This window comes from Fulmarus glacialis, unplaced genomic scaffold (genome assembly GCF_000690835.1).
Source record: "Fulmarus glacialis isolate BGI_N327 unplaced genomic scaffold, ASM69083v1 scaffold23852, whole genome shotgun sequence".
NCBI lineage: Eukaryota > Metazoa > Chordata > Aves > Procellariiformes > Procellariidae > Fulmarus > Fulmarus glacialis.
The window spans coordinates 1-10,971 of record NW_009200132.1 but is presented as its reverse complement, the minus strand read 5'-3'; the positions used below and the strand labels follow the sequence as shown (position 1 = coordinate 10,971).

The 10,971-nt window shown below is 37.8% G+C and overlaps 1 protein-coding gene across 1 annotated transcript; it reads right to left on the bottom strand.

Moving 5' to 3' along the window:
• Positions 1–47: 47 nt before the first annotated feature.
• Positions 48–7,149, bottom strand: TBCE (tubulin folding cofactor E). Its single transcript, XM_009573503.1, is given in 10 exon segments — positions 48–140; positions 381–472; positions 1,840–1,899; positions 2,980–3,048; positions 3,617–3,757; positions 4,420–4,576; positions 5,036–5,100; positions 5,191–5,255; positions 6,697–6,792; positions 7,055–7,149. Coding segments are annotated over 10 exon segments (933 nt in total).
• Between the last annotated feature and the right edge of the window lie 3,822 nt (positions 7,150–10,971).

The window sequence follows — 10,971 nt, the reverse complement described above, 5'->3', positions numbered from 1 at the left end:
CAGTTCCAGTGTCGGCTCTTCCTTCAGTCTATCAAGAGAGTCCCTTCTTACCACCGTACTAACACACAGTCTCCATTTTCTATAGAGTAAAACTGCAAAGGCTTTAAGTCATTGTCTAGTTCAACTTCTTTTCCTTCCAGCTAGAGTAAGAAAGGAAAAAAACCCAATCAGACCCAGAAATCTGTTCATGTAAACCAAATACGATCAGGCAGTGGCAGTCAGGGAGGATCTGTCATATTACAGGAATGAAATTAGGTCCTAAATTACAGCAAGAAGACCGCCCTCCTTAGGTGAGATCAATTTCATTAGGTAGTATTTTAGAACAGGCTATTGACCTTTAGCAGCATGCAGTATTGTTGAATTACCCATTTTTAACTCACTTTAGAACTTTCATAGGACAGTTTCAGTTCTGAACCAGGAATCTTAAGTAGGCGATACAGCAATCCTTTGACCCTCTGAATAGTCATAGACTCTGTCAAGGGGAAGGAAAGAAAAGTTATTTGAAAAATGCTGCTACCACTGAGCTGTATCAAAGTACTAGCGTTTCAACTATACTTGCTTATAGCAACAGTGAAAGGCCGTATTGCTGCTTCAGTTCTAACACTGCAATAATGTCTTTTCACGTCTTTTGTACCTGAAACCGTAACTTCTAGTATCAAATTGAAAGTGGTTTAATCTCTGGTGGATAGGACAGGATATGCTACTACAATTTAAGCGCTTTGAGTCCATATACCAAATTAAAGTGTTACAGCTTCATAATTTACCTTTTTTGAGTTTGTATTTACTACATGCTAAACTAAGTGACCTTTGGGACACATACCAGTCAGGTTCTGACCACATGCATCTGGCGACTGTTCCTTGAAGTTTTCATTACCAGGAATTGGCATTCCCAGCACAAATACATGAATGTCACTGTGGAACTAGTGCCATTCTTAGAAATGGTTTTACATTAATTAGTCCAAACAAATTGCCAGCAGAGTTGTAGAGTGGTTTATATTATGAAGTCAGTTACACGAAGGGATATTTTTTGTAATGGATCTTGAATAAGTAAATGTAGTTTGTTCCAGAGGTGATACCTATGTTTGCAATAGACATACTCAATATTTTGGTTGAACTTTCACTTCTTTTGAAGCTTTATCTAAAGGCACAGCAATAGTGAGTTATTCCTGTAATACCACACATTGTACTTAGACAACTATTTTTCTATCAAACATTTTTGTAAAAGCTGTATCTATCTGATTTTATGCAACTTGTGATAATAAATGTGATTTTTATTTTAGAATAAAGCTTGAGTAAGTCTTTTCTCTCAGACTCCATTCTGACACATCTTTCCAAAACACCAGTTTGATTTAGAACAAAGTCTATTCATTCTAGTCTCACTACAGGCACTGAAACTTCAAAAGACAAATTTGATACAGGTCAGAATTAGATTTCTAACTTAGTGTATTAGATACTAGATCTCAATATCTAGAACTGCAGACTACATAGTTGGCTTTTACAACTTCATGTTCTTGTTATTTGGTTAACACATCCACCAGATTTCAAACCTGTTAATTAGCCTTTGATTGCCTCAGATACATTAATCACGAAACCAGCAGCAGAGGTCATAAGACAAGCATCAACTTTCAATCTTCAAGCTGGACTGAAAGTAAGTATGAAGGTCAGAAAAATAATGACTTTTTCAAACAATTTCTACCTTTGTCATGTCTTTATATGACAGAGTCTTCAGGGAAGACTCTTCAGGAGCTGACAAAGCCAGAGGCAGCTGCAATTCTTTAACAGAGTTTTTTGAAAAGGAGCTACGAATCAACTGCTTAAACACAAGCCAAGACTTCTTACCTGGTAGCTTTTTCTCTACTGGCTTCTGTTCAGGTTTCTCAGGACATTTAATCGTCAAAGCTTAAGGAAGAACGGTGAGGCATTAGTGAATGAATGTTAAGCCCTGTTCTGTCAGAAGCACAGAGTCTTTCTAGTCTGTTTTTATTACAAATTGTTTCCCCTAACTCAGCCTGATCTTCTAAAAAAATTAGGATGCAGCCTGTATCTGAGCAGCTAAGATAGCATTTAGTCATTCTCTGAAAAATTAATTTTATTAAAATAATCAAGTTTTTATTAATCTGTGGTAAATTAAGGAAAATAGTTTAAAAGTGACTCCCTAATACTTAACATGTTTTTTTGGTCAAAACGTGTATTTACCTCAAAATGCTTAATTTCTAGTTAACTTCTTAAAATAACCTGCAGTAGAATGGAAATAGCTTAGTTTAAAGCAGGTTTTTGACCCTCAGACCCAAAAGCACTGTACAAGCACATTTTATGGAAGTTATTAGCCTAATTCTTTTACAGGGATTAAAAGACTCATCCTTAAAAAAGGTTTCTATCATTTCTAGCCAACTAGATTCCTTGTTCTATTTAGTCTTCCACCTAAATGCATTAGAATGTAATGCCTTAAAATACTATTTTTCCCATGGAGTAAAAAAAGGTTCAGTTCTTCTATCAACTGGGAAACGAAGTTAAGTGAATTTGTAAGTCTGGGATGTAACCTAGTTTAAGTATGTAGACAGCCCCAAATACCAAAGCTACCCGTACTTTTCTTGACTGCCCTAAAGTTAAGAAGCTATTAAAAAAAAAAAAAAATCAGAAAATAGTGCAGCTATTGAGGTTAAAAATCTCAAAGGTCTTCTGTAGAGAAGCCATTCACACTGTCAGAATGGAGTATTGATTACCTCTATTCTCCATTAAGTCTTAATTAAGAAAATCATTTGGCTTGGGTTGAGGGGGAAATGAGATGGACTACACAGAAGCAGGTATCTAGTCAAACTCATTGATACGCACAGTTCAGAGAAGCAGAATTACAAGCTGGAACTGTGACGTCTCAACAGCTTTTGAACCTTTTATTCTCCATATATACCCAGGAAACACTAAGCTCGTAAAATATTTTAAATGCAGAAGGAACAATTTTGACCATTTCTGGCCTCTTACTCAGAAGCTGGTTTTTCAGAGTCAAAGGCTGTCGTCCCTTCAGTTCTCCTTCTTCAGGTGCACCATATTCTGTGTGAAGGAAAGTGCACATAGACATGAACCCTTCAAAGACTAAACAGTAGACCCAAGAGCACTGTGGTGTTGGATCAGGCGTGAGCCTGCTACTCAGTTCCCTCAGCAGCTAGGATACTGCGTATAGAAAGTGGTAGGTGCCTGCAATGCTAAGTGCTGCAGACATGAGCCTGACCAACCGCTAGAGCATTTAGGAGGGCGCACAGGCACATGGGATGGGGTGGAGCAGGTGACAGGCACATGCAGGTGCTGCTTAACATTCCCACTTTAAAAAAGCCCCAGGTGGAGACAGTAGAGTTATGGGGCAGATGCTCACAGGTGTCATCCCTGAGGCAGCGAGCCCAAGTTCCAGAGGCAGCAGTGCCCGGAAGGGCGCAGTACTATGCGGCTGCCCCACAGAAGCAAAAGCCATTCACACACAGGCCTGCCACCGGGTGAGCTTTCCTAAGGCAGTAGAAGCACATCGAAAAAGCATCAAGGGGAAGGGAAACTGAAGAGAGACTGAACCAGTGCTGCCACAATGCCAGAAGTGAGGAAATGCTAATTTTACTGTTCTTGCACTTACTAAGACAAAGGGATGGGTATCTGGGATGGGCAGCAAGAAATTCTTCGCTGGGTTTGTTTTTCTCTGGGTTCCAATTCCCACCAGCTGCTAACCAGTCATTTCCAAATATTTTGCGATAATCAAGCTCTGCTCCTGAAGGATCTGTACTGACACAGGAATGGCACATAATATAATTACACAACTTTCCAGAGAAGAAAATCTAATTAATGACACTGACTTCTTGCTCTTACTTACTTAGGTGTTTGGTATGTTTTAATGCTATCAAGAATCTTACAAGCCCTATCTCCAAGTACTGACTAATCCACAAATGAGTATCTAAGCAAAGGCGTTACTGTATACGATGACACAAGGATGTTTTTTGTAGCTATGGACAGATGCTGCTTCTACCCCGTTGTATGATAAACATTTGCTAAAAGTTTGATTTGGTTTAAATAATGCCATTTTCCTATTACAGAAGGCCAATGCTTATTTTGCTGTCACTGAAACAGATTAAACTATGCTGCTTTTTCTTTTTTTTTGGCCAGAGTATGGTTTTTGTAACAGTCCTGCAATTTCAACATGACTCGAGCACTTGAAAAAAACCCACCATTCCTCCATCTTGTCATAGTCCCCACTGAGCTAGCAGTGTTCACAAACAGGGCTGGATCTTATAGCCCTACCGAGCGCCCCACTGACTAGGCGGTGGAATAGCCGGCTCTTTACTTTTCCTGCACCCAAACAAACAGTAATCTTAAAAGAAACTGAAAACAATTCCTCAGGCAATGATTTCATGTTTTTCCCCATGCAATTTGTTGAAGTATCACGTACCTCAGACTTGTTCAAAACCTCCAATTGACTTATCTTGGCAATAATTAGCTGTCTCAGGGTCTCTGGGTTCTTCTCTGTGTCCATGAAAGGGTTATTGTGACACTGCAGTGACTGCAAACTTGGCAGTTTATCAAGCTCATTGATAGATGACCACTGAAATGGAAGGGAGGAAACATAAAACATACTTCATTTCAGAACAATACACAGTAACATTGACTTTTCCTGTACAATGACCAGATTGAAACTATTCTTTTGGTCAGCAGAAGCAATTGCTTTCATGCTGTTCATTTAGCTAAGGAAAAACTGCATTACATTTAATTAAGGGGGGGGAGGGAAGAGGAACTACTCGGCATTTTAGATCATTAGAATTCTGCGAGAGGAATTACGAGGTAGCAGAGGGATATGACTAGCTACCATAAACATGTTTAACTGAGATGTTAAGAAATGTTTTTACATTTTTAAATTATGCCTCTCTGTTGATCAAAGTATTCAATAGTTACCTCAGGATCTTACACATACAATCAAAGGAATTTTAAAAAAGCAAATTGCAAGTTACTCTTAAACAAAGATACACGTATTTACAAAATGTGAAACTATCACAGTCTAACCTACCTGTGATATTTTATTGTCATTTATTGCAAGGCGTTTTAGTGAAGGAAACATTTTAGTCTTGCATCCTAGGAAACAAAGTAAATTTACAAGACAATAGTGAAAACTTTAAATAAACAGAATTACAAAGCTACAAATAAATTACTTCTTTTACATACCAAATCCAGCATCAGGAAAGTGTATAGAAGATATTCCAGAGTTTCTAAGTATTAGCTGTTCTAACCTGAAATTTAATAGCTACAATGATTACTGTACATACACAGGAAGTTTTTTGTAAAGAAATACTACCTCAATTTTTCTTTTAAACAAAGATCTAAAAAACTTTTGACACGACGCATAATCGCTGACAAATGAACAGCAGCTTCACAGACAGTACCCAGACTTCAGCAGAGTGTTCAGGGAATAAATTTTCCCAGAGAATAAGTGCAGTAATTTCAAGCTTTCAAAATGGCTCCTGGATTTAAATGGTGTGATTTTCCAAATGATTTTTTTACATAGCTTGTGGCTATTTAAAATCATGGCTGCTATTTTGGTGTACAGTGCAAGATAATAATTCCTCAAATAAGCAAAACTATTGTATTAGTTCCACAATTTTCCAGTCACTGCGATTGAAGTGCTTAAGGAACACACACCTGCTTTCCCTGGATGCTAACCCCAAAGCAAGGAATCACAGCTCAAGCCTGTAACTACCATAAAGACACTGCTATTGAGAGCACAGTAAAGCAGAAGGATCTGCATAAAGGGTATTACCACAGACATTCTTTTGAGAAAGTGGAAATACATTTACCCAATGCAGTATGGGAATTATACTGTTTGGGCTTGGTTTTTGGTGTTTGTTTTTTTGGTTTTTGTTTTTTTTTTTTTTTAATTTTTAAGCATGTCTCTTTCAAAGTCTTTAAGCTACCCCAAAAAAGCACTAAACTTCCAAAAGAGAGTGCCTGTGCAGAGGACGTGCCACACGCTTCTACCAGTAAGTAGAGTAACAACAGTAACCTTCCCCGTGGTTAATGATCAAGAGATAACAGAGACAGAATTATCACCACGCTTTTTTACCTCTCTCCAACCCCTCTCTGTTTTGCTTTCTTTACAAAGGACAAAGCAGTAGGCACCATGGGTGTAAAGCGCTCATGGCAAGCGTCCATCACCAACGATCTGTAGTGTGTCAGCCTTAGGAGTGACACCTTCCAACAAAATGCCCAACGGCTTTCTGCAGGCTCAAACGACCCCGAGATGGCTGTGTGGCTACAGATGAACCTGCATCACACCGTCATGGTCAGAAAACTGTTTCTAAGAAACGACTTCCATAGCTCCTTTGCCTTGCCACTCCACACAAACTCTACAGTTTATCCATCTTGGATAAAACCCTGTGCATACTAATATATAAAGAACTTAGTAATGTGATAAATCACTTTCATTTCATAAGTATATAATGAAAACTAATAACATGCAGCTTAAGAATGTGTTACTGTACAACAAAAATAACATTATATTAAAATAGCTCGATTAAAAAATTCAGTTACTCTCCTCAAGAGGGCAAAATGCCTCTATTTCAAGATTCTATAAATCTTACATGCAACATCAATACTATCATATTTCAGTCAACAAAGACTACGGGGATGAATATCCAGGACGAAGAATTTCCAGCAAATTCGTTTAACAGCTACCTGGGAAGATGCGCTATTAGATGCAGCTGATTTCCTTCCAGTAACTGGTTGTCTGAAAGGTCTAACAACTTCAGGGTCTGCAGGACATTATCAGGCCTGCCACATTGGACAAAACCAAACACAAATGCAGAACATTTAAAGTTATTTGTTAATGAAAACACTACTTTTCTAAGTATATAACTGCATGCAAATAATTGTGTACATTTATAAATGTTTTGAAGTACATCACGTGAAGTTTGCATCACTTATTTTACAATTACGTTGTGGTGATGTAAACATTACAGGAATGTAACTTTATCTGCTATGTAACTTTGCAGTACCTCAGTCACAAACGACTGACTTATGTTACTCATCTTACCTTTCCAAAACTGTAATATTATTAGAAGTAAGGTACAATTCTTCGAGTGCTGGCCATCCTGGAGCACAAAGAACCACCTAAGAGCAAAACTTCATTTAATATAACAAAAGTTGGGACAAATTATTCAGAAATTATACTTTACGCAGATTTCCTCAGAACACGTTCAGAACAAGCCATAGCTCCCAAAACCAGAGAAGCAAGTGTTATGGATTGCCTTTCTTCCAGCTGGCTCTTTCTGATCTACCAGCACGGATGACATCAAAGGGGTTCTGCACAGTCACAGGACTTACAGTTCCAGGCTTGAGGCTAGTAGCTGCTCTACCTCCGACTGTATGACCTGGAAACTGAGCCCATTTTATTCAATAGGATTGGCATGATCAGATTTTCCCTGTGTTAAGGTGAGGAAATGGCAGTATATACTCTACTGCTAATGGTTCTGGAACTTCTGCACATCTCATCAGGTCTGACAGACTTTTAAAATGTCTTAATTTATCAGAGCTTGAAAGCTTCTCTGTCATGGGGCTGTGCCAGCACATGAAACCACTAACAACCAAGAATTGCACTAAGTCAGCACATATCCTGAAGTTTTCAAGTACTCTAAAGAAAAAAAATTAGTTCAAAAAGGCTATAAATTGAACAAAGATGCATTTGTTTTAGATCTTATGTCTTGAAATTACATAAAAATTATTATTTTACTTTATAAAGATTTATTTTTTGCAAACATCTACAGAGATAACACAACTTTTAAAAATAAAACACTTATTACAAAGCAATAGAAATTGCTGGCATAAACCCCAGTTTTGTATGAATTATGACAGCGTCAAAAATTTTGCAGTTTTAGCAAATGGAGTTCCATAAGCACTGGAACTGACTGGTTTTCTACAGATTTGTGCCTGTGAATCGCAAATTACTTTTTTCGCTGAGGTTTTTCTTGGGTGTATTCTCCAGAGTCAAATTAAGTGTGAGCTCATCCTGCTACTCCTTCCTTGGTTAGGAAACTTAGAGGGGCTCCTTCCTCCATCTACATTCCTATTTTCTTGGAACTTGTAGGTAGTAAATTTTTTTTAAGCCCCCACCTCCTTTCAAAATGTGTTTGAAATTGGCTAGCAGATTCAAAGTTTTTGAGATGCAAGAGCAGACGTACACACGCACAGCATAATCGCCTAAAGCTTGTTTTACAGGAGGTTACAAAGGCTACAAAGCAGTGAAGTTCAGAGATCTGGACAATCAAATTCCATTTGTTATGTATATAGCTAACCAATTCTCCTATAAACGTCCACTAAAGCCTCCTTTAATCAACTATTCTTCATTCTTTCCGTTACAGCTGTATGAAGTTATACAGCTGGATAACTGGAGTTATGCAACTGTCTCATCATATATACAATACGAAATGTTAACACTTGAGATCTCTTCAAGTGGCAGTATATGATTTGGGGCTCAACTGCTTCACACCCAAAATATGAAACATCATCCTGCTGCCATATCTGCAACACATGTAAACTTATAAACTCAGATGTAACAACTTCTCCTGCTCCAGAGCAAGAGCAGGAAACACCAATATTTTATCTCTTTAATTTGGATAGTGTTTCCCTATGTCAACAAAACAGACCAAAATAGTTGTATCTGTTACTGATGAGGAAGCATGAAAAGAAGCCTGCAGAGTCAAGAGAAATCAGGTGCATGTTCACTACAGAGAACCTTTGGGGGATTCCCCCCAAAAGCCCTGCGTTGTGGTGGGTGGAACAGAAAAAATGCACAAAACTGAAGCATCAGAAGACTTTTCAATAGACTGACCAAATGACTAGAAAATTGCCAAAACCGAATGATAGTCACATCACAATTCTAAGAAACTCAAATTGCCAAATTTTCAACTATTGCTTAAAACAGCTTCCATACAGAAACAAAAGTTCACAGATCTGACACCGAATTAACACTCAGGAAAGATCGGGGGCTTGTTGTGGACAGCTGGTGGGGAGGCTGGGACGTGGAGTTGGCCAGTGGAGTAGCCACTGATGATCAAAAAAAAAAAATGGAAATCCAAGACCTATTGCATGAGAAATAAAGACAATAAGAAACAATTGTCACCATGTAAGTCCATGATGTTCCCATATTTTTAGCCTCTTTATGCCAGGAAGCAAATAATATAAATGGGAAAGGCACAAAGAAGCTTAACAAGAGTCATCAAAGCAATGAAGCAGAGAATGGCTGTTCTCAGTTACTTGCATATAAAATATTGGGAATTATTAGATGAAATTACCAGGCAGCAAGATCAAAAACCAAAAAGGGTATTTTTTCATACAGCACATAACTAAACTTAAGTTAAAAGATGTGGATATCAAAATTTTCAAATGGGTTCTTAATAAGTTAGGTAAATCATGAAACAAAAAATCCACAAAGATTAATTAAATACAGATATACAGTCTCCAGCTCAGAAGTCCCAGAATTCCAGATTACTTTATAAGAAGCTCTTACCATATGCTTGCCCTCTGCCTAGAATTTTTCCCAACTACCTGCTACTTGCCAGTGTCAGAAACGTGATCCTGCACCTCTACTCTAACCCAAATTTTTCTTTTACCCTGGATAATAGTAGATTATTTTATAAATATAAGATCTTAGTTTGAAAACAGAATGGCAAATATAACATTATGATCTAAATGCTAAATAAGAAAAAATGTTTTTGGAGCCATAAATATGAATTCATTACTCTCAAATGCATTAATTCAGTTTCTAAGTCAACGGTTTCTAACTGTAAGATATTTTACAGGACATCTTTCCCCCTTGAAGGTTGTATGTTATGTTGTGAACAATCAATCGACAATTATACAGTAATAAGCTCTTTTACTGATATATTAATAGAAATCTCAGATGGATTTAGATATACGCATATAATATACTAATGAAAACTTTTTGGAAAACTGATGCTCAAGGCATGTAAATGTGAAGTTATGCATATTGCATTAACAGTTAAGCATGTCCCTCTACTGTGAAAAATATTTCAAAACAGAGGAACAAATGAAAAAAAACCCACAAGTTTTCTCTTCTTTTTTAAAACTAACCCCATGCCATATATTCCTACATATGACAATAAGTTATTTGAAATGCTGTTCACTGTTTTCTAGAATTTCTAGAATTTTCAGACTTTGCTTATATTCCCATTGACAATCACTGAATTTCTCTTTTGCCTGGATCATATTCATTATTATTTTCTACTAAAAGGTTGACTTTTCAAAGTAACTCCCATATAGCTTAAGCAGCAACATTTTTAAGGGGTTTGTTCACAGAGTATTAATGTCAGGTAGGTCCCTTTATTTTTTCCCTTTTATTTGGCTGCCCTGGAACACCACTTTTAAGGACAGGCTTATGTCTCTCCACTTACAGGGGAATGAATCAAACAAATTTCAATTTTCTAAAAAAGATTTCTGAACCAAAACGTCTCTACCGCCTACGATGAATCGTCAGCTAGCGCAGAGTTTCAAAAACAAATGCAAAAGCTACGTAATTTTAAACTGCTCTGACTAACCTGGGGCTTCTCTCTGAAACTTAGATACCCCTAGAGTACTCTAATCTGCCTGAAGCAATGGCTCTGACCAACCTTTCGGCCACCCTGGTATGGAGAGCTGCTGGCAGCTGCCAACATTTTAAACACCACAATGCACAGATTTACTCTGATGAGCACTAGATGACATTTAAAGTGCTTGTAGCCACTTAATTCTTCCATTCACTTCACCACTCATATCGCTGCTGTTACAGAAGGATTATCAACTGTCCTAGCATAAACCCACTGATAGTTTAAGAGCACAGTAAATAGCTCACAGCTTAGACAGGTGCACTCTTCGCTGGGTAAAAAACTGGCTGGACGGTTGAGCCCAGAGAGTTGCAGTGAATCCACTGCAGTTGGCGGCCGGTCACGAGCGGTG